This window comes from Hemiscyllium ocellatum, chromosome 29, assembly GCF_020745735.1.
Source record: "Hemiscyllium ocellatum isolate sHemOce1 chromosome 29, sHemOce1.pat.X.cur, whole genome shotgun sequence".
Lineage (NCBI taxonomy): Eukaryota > Metazoa > Chordata > Chondrichthyes > Orectolobiformes > Hemiscylliidae > Hemiscyllium > Hemiscyllium ocellatum.
The window spans coordinates 55924258-55944032 of NC_083429.1; the positions used below are offsets into that span (position 1 = coordinate 55924258).

Genomic DNA, 19775 nt, shown 5'->3' on the forward strand with positions numbered 1-19775 from the left:
GCTTCATCACGCTGATCGAACATCAGATGCTGCAGGATTCAGGCTCCTTCTTGTTGGTGCTGGGAGGGAGGGAGTGCGGGAAGGATTAGTTTTTCTTTTGTGCTAACACAGACTTGGCACTTGCCTGGGACTCACCATCACTGGGTGCTATATAAATTCATCCTCCACCTTCTCATGTTGATCTCGAGCCTGAGTGCTTGCTGTGAGTAGTTAGAATAAAATAAAAACAGAATGTGCTCTTCAGAGAGTCACACCAGACTCAAAACATTAGCTCTGTTTCTCTCTGTCTTCATAAGTACTGCCATTTCTGTTTCTATTTCTGATTTCCAGCATCCACGGTATTCTGTCTTTATTTGAGCGAGTGGCTGGTTAACAATTCAGGCCGGTGGGGTGGATGGTCTGTTCTCCTAGAGGTGTGACTGGTGGCCATAATGACAGAGAGAGATGTTCTCTAACATGACCCAGCAAGTCTGCCCACTCTGCAGCTCTCACTCTTGTCTGTCTGTTTGAAAAATGTTGACATGGAGAACAAACATTCATCAGGAACCACCCTGAAGTTTACTACTTTACATGCAATACTAAATCAATACTTTTCATCAGTATTCACTCAGGAACAGGACACTGTTGCTGACGTGAATATGGAGTCACAAATGATTAGAATGGATGGCCTGGAAATATGCAGGGAAGAGGTTCTGGGAATATTGGAGAGGATGAAAATAGATAAGTCTCCTGGGCCTGATGGCATTTACCCTAGGATCCTATGGGAAGCTAGGGAGGAGATAGCAGAGCCATTGGCCTGGATTTTTATGTCGTCATTGTCAACGGGAATAGTACCAGAGGACTGGAGGATAGCGAATGTGGTCCCCTTGTTCAAGAAAGGGAGTAGGGATAGCCCTAGTAACTATAGGCCAGTGAGTCTGACTTCAGTGGTGGGCAAAGTCTTAGAGAGAATGGTAAGGGTTAAGATTTATGAACATCTGGATAGGAATAACGTGATCAAGGATAGCCAGCATGGTTTTGTGAAGGGCAGGTCGTGCCTCACAAACCTTATTGAGTTCTTTGAGAAGGTGACTAAGGAAGTGGACGAGGGTAAAGCAGTAGATGTTGTGTATATGGATTTTAGTAAGGCGTTCGATAAGGTTCCCCATGGTAGGCTAATGCTAAAACTACTGAGGTATGGCATTGAGGATACATTAGAGGTTTGGATTAGGAATTGGCTGGCTGGAAGGAGACAGAGGGTAGTAGTTGATGGACTAAGTTCATCTTGGAGTGCAGTTACTAGCGGTGTACCACAAGGATCTGTTTTGGGACCATTGCTTTTTGTTATCTTTATAAATGATCTAGAGGAGGGGCTTGAAAGCTGGGTAAGCAAGTTTGCGGATGACACAAAAGTCGGTGGAGTTGTGGATAGTGAGGAAGGAAGTGGTAGGTTACAGCGGGATATAGATAAGTTGCAGAGCTGGGCAGAAAGGTGGCAAATGGAATTCAATGTAGCTAAGTGTGAAGTCCTTCACTTTGGTAGGAGTAACAAGATGATGGATTACTGGGCTAATGGTAGGCTACTTGGTAGTGTGGATGAGCAGAGGGATCTTGGTGTCCATGTACACAGATCTCTGAAAGTTGCCACCCAGGTAAATAGTGCTGTGAGGAAGGCATATGGTGTACTGGGCTTTATTGGTAGAGGAATTGAGTTCCGGAGTCCTGAGGTCATGTTGCAACTGTATAAGACTCTGGTGCGGCCTCATCTGGAGTATTGTGTGCAGTTTTGGTCGCCATACTATAGGAAGGATGTGGAGGCATTGGAACGAGTGCAGAGGAGGTTTACCAGGATGTTGCCTGGAATGGTAGGAAAATCTTATGAGGAAAGGCTGAGGCACTTGGGGCTGTTCTCATTGGAGAAAAGGAGGTTTAGGGGAGATTTGATAGAGGTGTATAAGATGATTAGGGGTTTAGATAGGGTCGACACTGAGAACCTTTTACCGCTAATGGAGTCAGGTGTTACTAGGGGACACAGCTTTAAATTAAAGGGTGGTAGGTATAGGACAGATGTTAGGGGTAGATTCTTTACACAGCGGGTTGTGAGTTCATGGAATGCCCTGCCAGTAGCAGTGGTGAACTCTCCTTCTTTATGGTCATTTAAGCGGGCATTGGATAGGCATTTGGAAGTTATTGGGCTAGTGTAGGTTAGGTAGGATTCGGTCGGCGCAACATCGAGGGCCGAAGGGCCTGTACTGCGCTGTATCTTTCTATGTTCTATGTTCTATGCACAATGAACAATTAATTAATTCTATGTAAATGTGAAACTATTGCCAGTAAAGTGAGGGGGTTAGCTGTCTCTCTTGGCTACAATTGTATGGACATCAGTGTTGGAGAATCTCCTCCTGGGTTCCAACACTCGAACGTTCACAGAAATATTTCTCTCCAGTGATTTGATGACTGATAGTTTGCTTTGAATGATAATTAAATAACATAGAAAGGACACAATATTCTCATTAACAAAGTCAAAAACATAAAGCTGTGAATGAATAACTTTCCTCCAAACAGAGAGCTGACTCTGGGAGTTAAATATGAGTCAGGTCATGTTGTTTTCTGAGGTGAATCGTAGATGCTAGCATCAACCATGTTTCTTAAGACAACAGCTTCAATTTTAATCATCCTCGCAGTTTCAGGTTTGTGATTTATCGAACTGTGATCATTGATGAGATGCCTGTTTTGGGGGTCACTTTTATTCCTTACTGAGAATTATAATTAATTAATTGTTATTAATTAACCTGACTCCACCCTGTTCCCATTGCCCATTCTGCATTATCTGCTGGGTAATAAAATGGGTGTGCAATGCTGAGTGTAAAAAGGGCTGGTGTATAACAGCATGTGTGTAATATGTGGGTGTGTAAGGAGGAAGTGAGTGTGCAACGTACAGGTGTATAACAGACTGTGTGTAATTGGAGCAGGGTATAACAAACAGGTGTGAATATATAACCAGAAGAGTGTGTAATATTGGGGTATAACAGTGAGGCTTTTAACAGATGGTATGTAACAACTGAGGGTGTAATAGCAGGTGCATTATGAGCTGGTGTATAATGGGAGGTGGTTGTCAGGCTACTGGGTCAGATTATGTTTGAGATGAGAGATGTGTAAAGGGATGATCTAAGAGCTATAAGGGGTGGGGGTTTAACAGTAGGTTTGTAACAGTTTCTGTGTAACAGGTGACTGTTTGTTAAGGGATGGTGAGTAATGTGTGGGTGAGTAACAGAATAGAGTGGAATGGACATAGAGTCATACAACACAGAAACTGACTCTTCAGTCCAAATCGCCCATGCCAACCAAGTTTCCCAAGCTCCATTAATCCCACTTGCCTGGGTTTGGCCCATATCCCCCTAAACCTTTCCTATTCATGTGCCTGGAGAAAGTGAGGTCTGCAGATGCTGGAGATCAGAGCTGAAAATGTGTTGCTGGAAAAGCGCAGCAGGTCAGGCAGCATCCAAGGAACAGGAAATTCGACATTTCGGGCATAAGCCCTTCTTCAGGAATGAGGCCTCATGTACCTGCCCAAATATCTTTTCAATGTTGTAACTGTACCAGCATCTACTAGCAGGAGTGTCAGGAGTAAGAGTGATGAACTCCAAGCATGAATCAGTACTTGGAACTACGATGTTATGGACACAATGGAGACATGGGTTTCACAGGGGCAGGAATGGTTGCTGGATGTTCCAGGGTCTAGATCTTGTAAAAAGAAGGGGGGGCACATAAAAGAGGAGGGGGAGTAGCATTGTTAATTACAGAGTGCAACACAGCTGCAGAAAAGGAGGTTGTTGAGGAGGGTTTGTCTGGGTGGAAGTCAGGAGCAGTCACTTTGTTGCATGTTTTCTATACACCATTCCCCCCTCCTATAGCAGCAGAGAGATGGAAGAACATATTGGATAGTAGATCTTGGAAAGGTGCAGATGTAACAGAGTTGGTGTTTGGGTGACTTCAACTTTCCCAATATTGATTGGAACCACCTTAGTGCAGATGGTCTGGATGGAGCTGATTTTGTCACATGTTTCCACGAAGGATTCCTGACTCAATATGCAGATAGGCCAACAAGATGCCATATTGGATTTGTTGCTAGGCAACAAGCCAGGCATGTTTCAGAACTCTCAGTGCAAGAGCATTTCGGTGACAGTGACCAGAACTGCCTCACCTTTACCATAGCCATGGAGAGGGATAGGAGCAAACGGTATGGGAAGGTATTTAATTGGGGGAGGGGCAAGTATACTGCTATTAGGCAGAAGCTGTGGAGCATAAGTTGGAAACAATTGTTCTACCGGAAATACACAACAGAATTATGGAGGCTGTGTAAGGAACATTTGTTGCGAGTGTTGGATAACGTTGTCCCACTGAGACAGGCAAGGATTGGGAAGGTGAAGGAGCCTTGGATGATAAAAGAAGAGAAGCTTCTCATTAAGAGGAAGAAGGAAGCTTCCTTAAGGTTGAGAAAGCAAGGATCTGGTACAGCTTTAGAGGGTCACAGAGTTGCTAGGAAAGAACTCAAAACTGGACTGAGGACAGCAGGAGAAAGCCGTGGCAGGAAGGATTAGGGAAAACTCAAAGGTGTTCTACACTTAGGTGAGGAATAAGAGAATAATCAGAGAGAGGGTAGGGCCGATCAGAGATTGTGGAGGGAATTTGTGCCTGGAGTCTGAAGAGGTAGGGGAGGCCCTAAATGAGATTTTTGCTTTAGTATTCACTAGAGAGAGGGACTTTGTTGAACGTGAGAACACGGTGGACCAGATTAATAGGCTTGAACAGATGGATATTAAGGAAGTGGATGTGGTGGAAATTCTGGGCAGCATCAAGGTAGATAAATCCCCAGGGCCGGACTAGAAATATCCAAGGTTACTACGGGAAGTGAGGAAAGAGATTGCTGTGTCTCTGACAATGACCTTTGCATCCTCACTCTCCATGGGAGTAGTGCCAGATGATTGGAGGGAGGCGAACATTGCTCCTCTCTTCAAGAAAGGGAATAGGGAAATTCTTGGGAATTACAGACCAGTCAGTCTTATGTCTGTGGTAAGCAAGGTACTGGAGCATTCTGAGAGATAGGATTTATGACTCTTTGGAAAAACATAGCTTGATTAAAGACAGTCAGCATGGCTTTGTGAGGGGCAGGTCATGCCTCACAGGTCTTATTGAGTTCTTTGAGGATGTGACAAGACAAGTTGATGAAGGTTGAGCAGTGGATATGGCGTACATGGAATTCAGTAAGGCATTTGATAATGTGCCCCATAGTAGGCCCATTCAGAAAGTTAGCAGGTGTGGGATACAGGGAAATCTAGCTGTCTGGATACAGAATTGTCTGGCCGAAAGAAGACAGAGTGGTGGTGGATGGAAGGTATTCCGCCTGGAGGTTGGTGACCAGTGATGTCCCACAGGTATCTGTTCTTATGCCTCTGCTCTTTGTAGTTTTTATAAATGACTTAATTGAGGAGGTGGGGGAGTGGATTAGTAAGTTTGCCGATGACACAAAGGTCAGTGGTATTGTAGATAGTGTTGAGGTCTATTGCAGGCTACGACAGACTGTATGCAATAGAAAGCGAGGAGTGCAGATGCTGGAGATCAGAGTGGAGAGTGTGGTGCTGGAAAAGCCCAGCAGGTCAGGCAGCATCCGAGGAGCAGGTAAATCGATGTCTTGAGCATAAGCCCTTCCTGATGTTGAAACAATGATTCTCCTGCTCCTTGGCTGCTGCCTGACCTGCTGGGCTTTTCTAGCACACACTCGACTACAACAAGTCATTGACAGGATGCAGAGCTGAGCTGAGAAGTCGCAGACGGAGTTCAACCTGGATAAATGTGAAGTGATTCATTTTGGAAGGTCGAATTTGAATGCTGAATACAGGGTTAAAGGCAGGATTCTTGGCAGTGTGGAGGAACAGAGGGATCTTAGGACCCATGTCCATAGATCCCTCAAAATTGCCACCCAAGTTGACAGGGTTGTTAAGAAGGCATGGTGTATTGGCTTTCATTAACAGGGGGATTGGGTTGAAGAGCCACGAGGTTATGCTGCAGCTCTATAAAACCCTGGTTAGATCACACTTAGAATATTGTGTCCAGTCCTGGTGGCCTCATCATAGGGACAATGTCGATGCTTTAGAGAGAATGCAGAGAAGATTTACTAGATTGGAGGGCTTGTCTTATGAAGTTAAAAATCACACAACACCAGATTATAGTCCAACAGGTTTAATTGGAAGCACTAGCTTTCGGAGCGCCGCTCTGAAAGCTAGTGCTTCCAATTAAACCTGTTGGACTATAACCTGGTGTTGTGTGATTTTTAACTTTGTCCACCCCAGTCCCACACCAGCATCTCCAAATCATGACCATTGTCTTACGAAGAGAGGTTGAGTGAGCGTGGGCTTTTCACCCTAGAGAGAAGGGAGAGAGGGGTATGAGGTAATGAGAGGATATCCAGAGACTTTTCCCCAGGGCAGAAATGGCTGTCATGCGGGGTCATAATTTTAAGGTCATTGGAGGAAGGTTTAGTTGGGGAAGGTTCTTTACACAGAGAGTGGGGGGTGGTGGAATGCACTGCCAGCTGTGAGAGTAGAGTCAGAGACATTAAGGACATTATAAAGCAATAGCTGGACAAGCACATGGACAGCAGTAAACTGAGGGCTGCGTAGGTTAGGCTGATCTTAGATTAAGATAAATGCACTGCACAACATCGTGGGCCGAAGGGCCTGACCGTGCTGTACTGTTCTATGTTCTATATTCTATACTCTATGTTCTGTGTTCATTCCACTTACGAATGACCCTCTGTGTGAAAAGGTTGCCCCTCACATTACTTTTAAATCTTTCTGTACTCATCTCAAAAATATGTCCTCTCGTGTTGAACTCACCTGCCTTCGGGAAAAGACCTTTGCTATTCACCTTAATGTGTCCCTTATGATTTTATAAGCCTCTATAAGGTCACCCTTCAACCTCCTACTCTCCAGTGAAAAAAGTCCCAGTGATCCAGCCTCTCCTTATAGCTCAAACTCTCCATCCAGCAACATCCTGATCAATCTTTTCTGACTCTCTCCTATTTAATAATATCCTTCCTATAGCAGTATGACTAGAACTGTCCACAGTACTCCAAAAGTGTGCTCATCAATGTCCTGTAATAATCTCAGCATAATGTCTCAACTCCTATACTCAATGGTCTGAGTAATGATGGCAAATCTGCTAAATGCTTTCTTAACCATCCTGTCTACCTGTGGTGGAACTTTACGTGGAACAAAGACATTGCAGCACAGAACAGGCCCTTCGGCCCTCGATGTTGCACCATCGAAGCCCATCTGAAGTCCATCTAACCTGCACTATTCCATGTTTATCCAATGACCGCTAAAATGCTCTTAATCTTGGCCAGTCTACAACTGTAGCAGGCAGGCCATTCCACGCCCCTACTACTCTCTGAGTAAAGAAACTACCTCTGACATCTGTACTGTATCTAGCACCCCTCAATTTAAAACTATGTCCCCTCATGCTAGCCATCACCATCCGAGGAAAAAGGCTCTCACTGTCCACTTTCTCTAATTCTCTGATTATCTTGTGTGTCTCAATTAAGTCACCTCTCAACCTTCTCGCTAATGAAAACAGCCTCAAGTCCCTCAGCCTTTCCTCATGAGACCTTCCCTCCATACCAGGCAACATCCTAGTAAATCTCCTTTGAACACTTTCCAAAACTTCCACATCCTTCTTATAATGTGGTGACCAGAACGGTACGCAATACTCCAAGCGCGGCCACACCTGTGTTTTGTACTTCTGCAGCATGACCTCATGGCTCCGAAACTCAATCCCTCTACCAATGAAAGCTAACACACTGTATGCCTTCTTAATAACCCTGTCAACCTGGATTGCAACTTTCAGGGATCTATATACATAGACGCTGAGATCTCTCTGCTCATCTGCAATACCAAGAATCTTACCATTAGCCCAGTACTCTGTATTCCTGTTGTTCCTTCCAAAGTGAATCACCTTACACTTTTCCATATTAAACTCCATTTGCCACCTCTCAGCCCAGGTCTGCAGTTTATCTATGTTCCTCTGTAACTTGCAACATCCTTCAGCACTGCACAGCACTCCACCAACCTTAGTGTCAACTGCAAATTTACTAACCCATCCTTCTACGCCCTCATTCAAGTCATTTATAAAAATGACAAACAGCAGTGGCCCCAAAACAGATCCTTGCGGTACACCACTAGTAACTCCAGGATGAACATTTCCCATCAACCACCACCCTTTGATTTCTTTCAGCTAGCCAATTTCTGATTCAAACCACTAAATCATCCTCAATCCCATGCCTCAATATTTTGTGCCTACTGTGGGGAACCTTATCAAACACCTTACTGAGCTCCATATACACCACATCAACTGCTTTACCCTCATCCACCTGTTTGGTCACCATCTCAAAGAACTCAATAAAGTTTGTGAAGCATGACCTACCCTTCACAATATTGTGTTGACTATCCCTAATCAATGTATTCCTTTCTAGATGATTATAAATCCTATCTCTTATATTTTTTCCAACTCTTTACTCACAACCGAAGTAAGATTCCCTGGTCTCTCATTACAGGGTGGTCTCTACTCCCCTTCTTGAACAAGGGGACAACATTTGCTATCCTCCAATCTTCTGGCACTATTCCTGTCAACAGTGATGACACATGTTGTTCCCCTGCACAAGAAGGGTAGTAGGGATATTGTGGGTAACTACAGACCAGTGAGCCTGACGTCAATGGTGGGAAAGTTGCTGGAGAAGGTACTGAGGGTTAGGATCCATTTATATTTAGAAAAGAATGGACTTATCAGTGATAGGCAACATAGTTTTGTGCGGGGGAGATCATGCCTTTCCAACTTAATAGAGTTCTTCAGGAAAGTGACCAAGTTGATAGATGAAGGAAGGGCTGTTGATGTCATATATATGGACTTTAGTAAGGTGTTTGATAAGGTTCCCCATGGTAGACTAATGGTAAAGTGAAGTCACATGGTGTGCAGGGTGTTCTAGCTCAGTAGATAAAGAACTGGTTGAGCAACAGGAGACAGAGAGTAGTAGTTGAAGAGAGTTTCTCGAAATGGAGAAAGGTGCCCAGTGGTGTTCCACAGGGGTCAGTGTTGGGGCCACTGTTGTTTGTAATTTACATAAATGATCTGGAAGAGGGCACTGTTGGTATGATCAGCAAGTTTGCAGATGAAACGAAGATTGGTGGAGTAGCAGAAAGCATAAGGGACTGTCAGAGAATACAGGAGGGTATAGAGAGACTGGAGAGTTGGGCGGAGAAGTAGCAGATGGAGTTCAATCAGACAAATGTGAGGTGATGCATTTAGGCAAGACTCATTCAAGGGCGAATTATACAATGAATGGAAGAGCCTTGGGAAAGGTTGATGAGCAGAGAGATCTGGGAGCACGGGTCCATTGTACCTTGAAGGTTGCTGCACGGGTGGATAGAGTGGTCAAGAAGGCATATAGTATGCTAGCCTTCACTGGACGGGGTATTGAGTATAAGAGCTGGCAAGTCATGTTAAAATTGTACAAGACTTTGGTTTGACCACATTTAGAATACTGTGCACAGTTCTGGTCACCACATTACCAAAAGGATATGGACGCTTTGGAGAGGGTGCAGAGAAGGTTTACGAAGATGTTGCCTGGTATGGAAGGTGCTAGCTATGAAGAGAGGCTGAGTAGATTAGGATTGTTTTCATTAGAAAAAAAGAGATTGAGGAGGGACCTGATTGAGGTTTATAAAATCATGAAGGGTATAGACAGGGTGGATAGAGACAAGCTTTTTTCCAGGATTCAATAGCGAGAGGTCACGCTTTCAAGGTGAGAGGTGGAAAGTTTAAGGGGGATACACGCGGCAAGTACTTCACCCAGAGGGTGGTGGGCATTTGGAATGCGTTGCCAGCTGAGGTGGTAGAGGCAGGCACGGTAGATCAGATTAGATTAGATTACTTACAGTGTGGAAACAGGCCCTTCGGCCCAACAAGTCCACACCGACCCGCCGAAGCGAAACCCACCCATATCCCTACATTTACCCCTTACCTAACACTACGGGCAATTTAGCATGGCCAATTCACCTGAACTGCACATCTTTGGACTGTGGGAGGAATCCGGAGCACCCGGAGGAAACCCACGCAGACACGGGGAGAATGTGCAAACTCCACACAGTCAGTCGCCTGAGTCGGGAATTGAACCCGGATCTCTGGCGCTGTGAGGCAGCAGTGCTAACCACTGTGCCACCGTGCCTCCCACGGTAGATTCATTTAAGATGCATCTGGATAGATGCACAGGTAGGTGGAGAGGAGAGCAATAAAGACGCTGAGGAATTGACCGGCAGGTTTAGACAGTGCATTTGGATCGGCTCAGGCTTGGAGAGCCGAAGCGTCTGTTCCTGGGCTGTAAATTTTCTTAGTTTTTTGTTCTATAAAGATCAACGCCATAGGCTCTGCAATCTCTTCCCTGGCTTCCCAGAGAATCCTCAGATAAATCTCATCTGGCCCAGGGAACATGTCTATTTTCACATTTTCCAGAATTGCTAACACCTGCTCCTTGTGAACCTCAATCCCATCCAGTCTAGTCGCCTGAATCTCAGTATTCTCCTCGACAACATTGTCTTTTTCCAGTGTGAATACTGACGAAAAAGCTATGTACCTGAACTCTTAGGTCTCTCTGTTCTACAACACTCTCCAGGTACGTCCTGCCTTTGTTGGTTTTGTCAGAATGAAACACCTTGTATTTATCCAAATTAAATTCTTTTTGCCAATCCTCACCTTTATTGGCCCGATTGATCAAGTTCCCTTTGTAAACTTAGATAACCTCCTTCACTGTCAACTATATCAGCAATTTTGGTATCATCTCCAAACTTACTATGTCTCCTAAATTCTCATCCAAATCATTTATTTAAATGACAAATAAAAGTGGACCCAACACCAATCTCTGTGAACTGCACTGGTCACAGGCCTCCAGTCTGAAAAACTACTCTCCACTACCCTCTGTCTCCTAACTGTTGAGTCAATTTTATATCCAATTTGCAAGCTCCTCCTGAATCTCATGTGATCTAACTTCACTAATTAGTCTAGTATGCAGAACCTCATCAAAGGCTTTATTAAAATCCATGTAGACAATGTCTATTGCTCTGCCCTCATCAATCTTGTTGGTTACATGCTCAAAAAACTCAAGTCAAGTTTGAGAGCGATGCTTTCCCAAGTACACAGTTATGTTAACCGTCCCTAATCAGACCTTGTTCTCTCCACGTAAATCCTATCTCTCAAAATCCCCTCCAACAAATTATCCATCTCTGATGTCAGACCCAAGGCCTATTATTCCCAGGCTTCTCCTTACAGTCTTTCTTAACTAAAGGCATAGCAAGTGTGTAAAGGCTGAGTGTGTGAATGGAGGTGTGTAATGGGTCACTGTGGGCTGAATCTGTTAGTTGATTCTGCTGAATGTGGTGGGGAGCTGTTTCTGATCTGAAAGGTGGGCGGTGATGGGAAGCAACTGACATGAAGTGGTTTCCCTGAGCTCAGGACTTTCAGAAATTTCCCAACGAAAACACAACACAAAGCTCCCAGCTCCGTGATATCATCAGGAGCAGATTCAAACGACAACCTCGCAATGACAAGCTGTTTGTTGAGGAATTAAGCAACAGATAATTGAGTGCTCTTTGATATTCCCATCCTCATCCCCTTGTTTCCTACAGATTCCCGAACAAGGCTGGGTGTGGGAGAGCTGCGAGATGACTCTCACAATTACGTCTTCAGAAGAGCCAGCGAATCCCAACATCTGAAAACCAAGGAGCCTCTCAGGTGAGTATTGGGTGCCAATGCACATCTGCAGGGTTCAGGGCCAGGACAGGAATGGCTGAACCCACAATGAACAAAGCTGACTGAAATATTTCCCTCCTTATTCTACAACAACGGTGATGAGGTGACCACATCGTCAGTGGTCAGTCACTGATCAGTAATTTCTGTTTTTGTCTTTAATGTTATTTGTGGCAAGTCAGTTATAAGACCATAGTTATAGGAGCAGAATTAGACGACTCAGCCCATTGAGTCTGTTCCAACATTTGATAACGGCTGATATATTTCTCAATCCCATTCACCTTTGATCCCCCACTAATCAGGAACCTATCTGTCTCTGTCTTAAATACACTCAATGACTCGGCATCCACAGCCCTCTGTGGTAATAAGTTCCACAGCTTCCACACCCTCTCACTGACCAGATTCCTCCTTATCTCAATTCTAAAGGTCATCCCTTCACTCTGAGGCTGTGCCCTTGGGTCCTAGTCTCTCCAACTTGTATCCAGGCCTCCCAGTATTCTGTAAGTTTTGATCAGATCCCATCCCATCCTTCTAAACTCTATCAAGTACAGGCCCAGAGTCTTCAACCTCTCCTCATATGGCATGCAATTAATTCCTGGGATCATTCTTATAAATCTCCTCTGGACCATCTCCAACACCAGCACAACGTTCCTTCGATATGGGGCCCTAAACTGCTCACGATATTCCAAATGCAGTCTGACCAGAGCCAGACTGACCAACCTCAGCAGTACATCCCTGCACTTGTATTCTAGCCATTTTCAAATGAATGCCAATGTTGTATTTGCCTTTCTAACTGCCAACTGAATCTGCATGGAATCCTGAACTGAGACTCCCTAGTCCCTTTGTGCTTCAGATTTTGAAGCCTTTCCCCATTTAGAATATAGTCCATGCCTCTGTTCCACCCACCAAAGTACGTGATCTTACACGTTCTCATGTTATACTCCATCTGCCACTTCTTTGCCCATTCTCCTAACCTGTCCAAACCCTCTGCAGCCTCCCTGCCTCCTCAATGCTACCTGTCCCCCTACTTACCTTGTGTCATCTGCAAACTTAGTAACAATACCCCCAGTTCCTTCATTGTGTAATGGGAAGAGTTGTGACCCCTGTGGAACTCCACTAGTCTCTGGCTGCCATCCTGAAAAAGACCCCTATATCCCTACTCTCTGCCTTCCACCAGAAACCAATCCTCTAACCACACCAGTACCTTGTCCTAACACCACAGAACTCCTATCTTATTTAGCAGCCTCCTCTGTGACACCTTACCAAAGTCCATCTGGAAATCCAAATAAATCCTGTCCACTGGTTCACCTTTGTCTAACTTGCTCATTATCTCCTCAAAGAATTCAAACAGATTTGCCAGGCACGACCTCCCCTTGATGAGGCAGTGCTGACTCAGCCCTGTCTTACTGAGCACTTCCAAGTGCTCTGTAAACCCATCTTTAATTCTGGACTCCAAAATCTTACCATTGACCGAGGTCAGGCTTACTGTCTGAGGGCAGTGAACAGAAAGTGGACAGTCGGTGGATGATCTGTAGATTCTGAGTCAAGAGGACGAAAGACTTACAGCAAACCAGGGGTCGACTGAAGCAGAATCTGTTCAGGGAGCTTCATGTGAAATCAGTCCCTCCAGTCATGTTGGATTAACACTATCAATGGAATCTGCACTTTGTGGTTCTGTTTGAGATGGACCCTAACAGAAAACAGAAACTGACAAAGGAAATCAAGAAAGGAAACAGATCTTTCCTGTTTCTAAGAATATGGAAGCTGAGATTTTCAAATTGAATGATGGGACAGGCTGAAACAGAGAGGGAGAGCCATTGGATGTGGTTAGTGCAGTTGATGAGTCTCGTTACTAGGAGACAGTGATGTGGTGGTAATGTCTCCAGGTTAGTAATCCCAAGGCCCAGTGTAATGCTGTGGGGAGTAGGTTGAAGTGTCTAATATTAGGGGCATGCGTTTGAAGTGAGGGGTGAAAGTTCAAAGGAGATGTGAGGGGCAAATTTTTACACAGAGAGTGGTAGGAGTCTGGTGTACACATCCAGGGATGATAGTTGAGGCAGATACAATAGGGGCATTTAGGGGGCTTTTATATAAGCACATGAATATGTAAGGAATGGAGGGATATATGAACCATAGAGTCACAGAGTCATAGAGATGTACAGCATGGAAACTGACCCTTCGGTCCAACCTGTCCATGCCAACCAGGTATCCCAACCCAATCTAGTCCAACCTGCCAGCACCCGGTCGATATCCCTCCAAATCTTTCCTATTCATATATTCATCCAAATGCCTCTTAAATGTTGCAATTGTACCAGCCTCCATCACTTCCTCTGGCAGCTCATTCCATATACATACCACCCTCTGAGTGAAAAAGTTGCCCCTGAAGTCTCTTTTATATCTTTCCCCTCTCACCATAAATCTATGCCCTCTAGTTCTGGACTCCCCAATCCCAGGGAAAAGACTTTGTCTATTTACCTATCCATGCCCCTCATAATTTTGTAAACCTCGATATGGTCACCCCTCAGCCTCTGACACTCCAGAGAAAACAGCCCCAGCCTGTTCAGTCTCTCCCTATAGCTCAAATCCTCCAACCTTGGCAACATCCTTGTAAATCTTTTCTGAACCCTTTCAAGTTTCACAATACCTTTCCGATAAAAAGGAGACCAGAATTACACTCAATATTCCAACAGTGGCCTAACCAATGTCCTGTACAGCTGCAACATGACCTCCCAACTCCTGTACTCAATACTCTGACCAATAAGGGAAAGCATACCAAACTCCTTTTTCACTATCCTACCTACCTACGACTCTACTTTCAAGGAGCTATGAACCTGCACTCCAAGGTCTCTTTGTTCATCAACACTCCCTAGGACCTTACCATTAAGTGTATAAGTCCTGCTAAGATTTGCTTTCCCAAAATACAGCACCTCGTATTTATCTGAATTAAACTCCATCTGCCACTTCTCAGCCCATTGGCCCATCTGGTTAAGATCTTGTTGTAATCTAAGGTAACTCTCTTCGCTGTCCACTACACCTCCAATTTTGGTGTCATCTTCAAACTTACTAACTGTACCTCTTATTCTCCCACCCAAATCATTTATGTAAATGACAAAAAGTAGAGGACCCAGCACCGATCCTTGTGGCACTCCACTGGTCACAGGCCTTCAGTCTGAAAAACAACCCTCCACCTCCACAGCTGAAAATGTGTTGCTGGTCAAAACACAGCAGGCCAGGCAGCATCTCAGGAATAGAGAATTCGACGTTTCGAGCATAAGCCCTTCATCAGGAATGAGAGAGAGTAGCCAAGCAGGCTAAGATAAAAGGTAGGGAGGAGGGACTTGGGGGAGGGGCGATGGAGGTGGGATAGGTGGAAGGAGGTCAAGGTGAGGGTGATAGGCCGGAGTGGGGTGGGGGCGGAGAGGTCAGGAAGAAGATTGCAGGTTAGGAGGGCGGTGCTGAGTTGAGGGAACCGACTGAGACAAGGTGAGGGGAGGGGAAATGAGGAAACTGGAGAAATCTGAATTCATACCTTGTGGTTGGAGGATTCCCAGGCGGAAGATGAGGCGCTCCTCCTCCAGCCGTCGTGTTGTTATGTTCTGCCGGTGGAGAAGTCCAAGGACCTGCATGTCCTCGGTGGAGTGGGAGGGAGAGTTAAAGTGTTGAGCCACGGGGTGGTTGGGTTGGTTGGTCCGGGCGGCCCGGAGGTGTTCTCTGAAGCGTTCCGCAAGTAAGCGGCCTGTCTCACCAATATAGAGGAGGCCACATCGGGTGCAGCGGATGCAATAGATGATGTGTGTGGAGGTACAGGTGAACTTGTGGCGGATATGGAAGGATCCCTTGGGGCCTTGGAGGGAAGTGAGTGTGGAGGTGTGGGCGCAAGTTTTACATTTCCTGCGGTTGCAGGGGAAGGTGCCGGGGGTGGAGGTTGGGTTGGTGGGGGGTGTGGATGCCGGGGGTGGAGGTTGGGTTGGTGGGGGGTGTGGATGCCGGGGGTGGAGGTTGGGTTGGTGGGGGGTGTGGATGCCGGGGGTGGAGGCTACCGCATCTCCTCCACTTCCCGCTCCTCCGCCCTTGAGCCCCGCTCCTCCAACCGCCACCAAGACAGAACCCCACTGGTTCTCACCTACCACCCCACCAACCTCCGCATACAACATATCATCCGCCGTCATTTCCGCCACCTCCAAACGGACCCCACCACCAAGGATATATTTCCCTCCACTCCCCTATCAGCGTTCCGCAAGGACCACTCCCTTCGTGACTCTTCCTCCACCTCCACCCTCTGTCTTCTCCCTTTGAGCCAGTTCTGTATCCAAATGGCTAGTTCTCCCTGTATTTCATGAGATCTAACCTTGCTAATCAGTCTCCCATGGGGAACCTTGTCGAACGCCTTACTGAAGTCCATATAGATCACATCTACTGCTCTGCGCTCATCAACCTTCTTTGTTACTTCCTCAAAAAAACTCAATCAAGTTTGTGAGACATGATTTCTCATGCACAAAACCATGTTGACTAGCCCGAATCAGTCCTTGCCTTTCCAAAAGGATTCCCTCCAACAACTTGCCCTCCAACAACTTGCCCACCAGGGGGTCAGGCTCACTGGTCTATAGTTCCCTGGCTTGTCTTTACCGCCCTTCTTAAACATTGGCACCACGTTTACCAACCTCTAGTCTTCTGGCACCTCACCTGTGACTATCTATGATACAAATATCTCAGCAAGAGGCCCAGCGATCACTTCTCTAGCTTCCTACAGAATTCTCGGGTACACCTGATCAGGTCCTGGGGATTTTTCCATCCTTATGCATTTTAAGACATCCAGCACTTCCTGCTCTGTAATTTGGACATTTTGCAAGGCGTCACATGTATTTCCCTACATTCTATATCTTCCATATCCTTTTCCACAGTAAATACTGATGCAAAATACTCGTTTAGTATCTCCCCCCTTTTCTGCGGCTCCACACAAAGGCCGCCTTGCTGATCTTTGAGGGGCCCTATTCTCTCCCTAGTTACCCTTTTGTTCTTAATATATTTGTAAAACCTTTTGGATTCTCCTTCATTCTATTTGCCAAAGCTACCTCATGTCCCCGTATTGACCTCCTGATTCCCCTCTTAAGTATACTCCTACTTCCTTTATACTCTTCTAAGGATTCCCTCGATCTATCCTGTCTATACCTGACATATGCTTCCTTTTTTTTCTTCACCAAAACCTCAATTTCTTTAGTCATCCAGCATTCCCTATACCTACCAGCCTTCCCTTTCACCCTGACAGGAATATACTTTCTCTGGATTCTCGTTATCTCATTTCTGAAGGCTTCCCATTTTCCAGCCGTCCCTTTACCTGCAAACATCTGCCCCCAATCAGCTTTTGAGAGTTCTTGCCTAATACCGTCAAAATTGGCCTTTCTCCAATTTAGAACTTCAACTTTTAGACCTGGTCTATCCTTTTCCATCACTATTTTAAAATGTATAGAATTATGGTCACTGGCCCCAAAGTGCTCCCCCACTGACCCCTCAGTCACCTGCCCTGCCTTATTTCCCAAGAGTAGGTCAAGTTTTGCACCTTCTCTAGTAGGTACATCCACATACTGAATCGGAAAATTGTCTTGTACACACTTAACAAATTCCTCTCCATCTAAACCTTTAACACTATGGCAGTCCCAGTCAATGTTTGGAAAGTTAAAATCCCCTATTATTAACTACCCTATTATTCTTACAGATAACTGAGATCTCCTTACAAGTTTGTTTCTCAATTTCCCTCTGACTATTAGGGGGTCTATAATACAATCCCAATAAGGTGATCATCCCTTTCTTATTTCTCAGTTCCACCCAAATAACTTCCCTGGATGTATTTCCAGGAATATCCTCCCTCAGCACAGCTGTAATGATATCCCTTATCAAAAATGCCACTCCCCCTCCTCTCTTGCCTCCCTTTCTATCCTTCCTGTAGCATTTGTATCCTGGAACATTAAGCTGCCAGTCCTGCCCATCCCTGAGCCATGTTTCTGTAATTGCTATGATATCCCAGTCCCATGTTCCTAACCATGCCTTGAGTTCATCTGCCTTCCCTGTTAGGCCCCTTGCATTGAAATAAATGCAGTTTAATTTATTAGTCCTACCTTGTCCCTGCCTGCCCTGACTGTTTGACTCACTTCTGTTCTCAGCTGTACCCGTCTCAGATTGATCTCTTCCCTCACTATCTCCCTGGGTCCTATCCACCCACCTTACTAGTTTAAATCCTCCCAAGCAGTTCTAGCAAATTTCCCTGCCAGTATATTAGTCTCCTTCCAATTTAGGTGCAACCCGTCATTATTGTACAGGTCACTCCTACCCCAAAAGAGATTCCAATGATCCAAAAATGTGAATCCTTCTCCCATACACCAACTCCTCAGCCATGCATTCATCTGCTCTATCCTCCTGTTCGTGCCCTCACTAGCTCGTAGCACCAGGAGTAATCCAGATATTACTACCCATGAGGACCTCCTTTTTAAATTTCTGCCCAACTCTCTGTAATCCCCCTTCAGAATCTCGACCTTTTCCCTTCCTATGTCGTTGGTTCCAATGTGGACAATGACCTCCTGCTGGCCCCTCTCCCCCGTGAGAACATTCTGCACCCTCTCTGAGACATCCTTGATCCTGGCACCAGGGAAACAACACGCCATTCTTGCTGCTGGCCACAGAAACGTCTGTCTGTACCTCAGACTGGAGAATCCCCTAACACAATTGATCTCTTGGAACCCGACGTACCCCTCATTGCATTAGAGCCAGCCTCAATACCAGAAACTTGGCTGTTTGTGCTGTGTTCCCCTGAGAATCCATCACCTCCTACATTTTCCAAAAGAACATACCTGTTTGAAATGGGTATATCCACAAAAGACTCCTGCACTAGCTGCCTATCTCTCTTACCCTTCCTGGAGTTAACCCACCTATGTGACTGTATCTAAGACATTCCTCCCTTCCTATAACTGCCATCCATCACATACTATTGTTGTTGCAAATTCCTCATTGCTTTTAACTGGCTCTCCAACCAATCCAATCGATCTGATAAGATTCGCAACCAACAGCATTTATGGCAGATATAATCCCTAGTAACCCTTAAACTCTCTTTAAACTCCCACATCTGACAAGAAGCACATTTCACTGTACTAAAAGTCATTTTTGCTTCTTCACAATCTACAGACCCAGAAAATAACACCGTCTTATTCCTCTACAAACACTGCCCCAGGTTAAATTAATAGCTATGGTGTATATTTTAAGTTTAATCAAGAGATATATCTCCAAAAACATATAATCAAGAAAGAACCCACTCTACTCACTACTCCAGCCTTTCTGTAGGTCACACTTAAACCAACAATACACTTATCTGATTCTGTGCTGTGAACTTTGCCCAACAGTTCCTCCAAGATCAGTTTTGAATTTCACTGTTAGTTAATTTTCCCAGGTGCACTCCGATGTCCAGTGATCCATGAATTCAAACAGCAAAGGCTGTGTCAGTTTCTTTCTCTCGCTCCTGCACTGACCTCCCCAAGTGCTGCCTTTGTCTGTTCTTCTCCCTTATAAAACTGCTGTACTTTTGACTCAGGGCAAGCAAAAGGGATTAATTTAATTTGGCATCATTTTGGCACAACACAGTTGGTCAAAGGGCCTGTTCCTGTGCTGTACTGTTCTATGTTCTCTGTTCAAATTTCACCTGGCAGCTGGGGGAATTTAAATCCAATGAATAAAATCTGGAATTGAAACCTCATCTCAGTGATAGTGACAGTGAAACAATCATCTGGGGAAGGAACTCTGCTCTCCTTACCTGGTCTGTCCTACATGTGACTCCTGCAATGGGGATGGCCCATCTGCTCTCGGAAATGGCTGAGAGAGTGTGTGAGGGCAGCTGACAAAGGCTGAGCTGGCCCACATGTCCCATGCCCTGGGGGAGCAAAAATCTTGGTGGGTCTACA

At 45.3% G+C, this 19775-nt stretch overlaps 1 protein-coding gene across 1 annotated transcript in view; it reads left to right on the forward strand.

Annotated features, from left to right (window-relative positions):
- LOC132829678 (apolipoprotein A-IV-like) overlaps positions 1-19775 on the forward strand; it is a 41292-nt gene that overhangs the window by 19163 nt on the left and 2354 nt on the right. The window contains exon 2 of the mRNA XM_060847026.1: positions 11712-11817. Within this exon, the coding sequence (XP_060703009.1) occupies positions 11712-11817 (106 nt within the window). The remainder of the gene's footprint in view (positions 1-11711; positions 11818-19775) is intronic.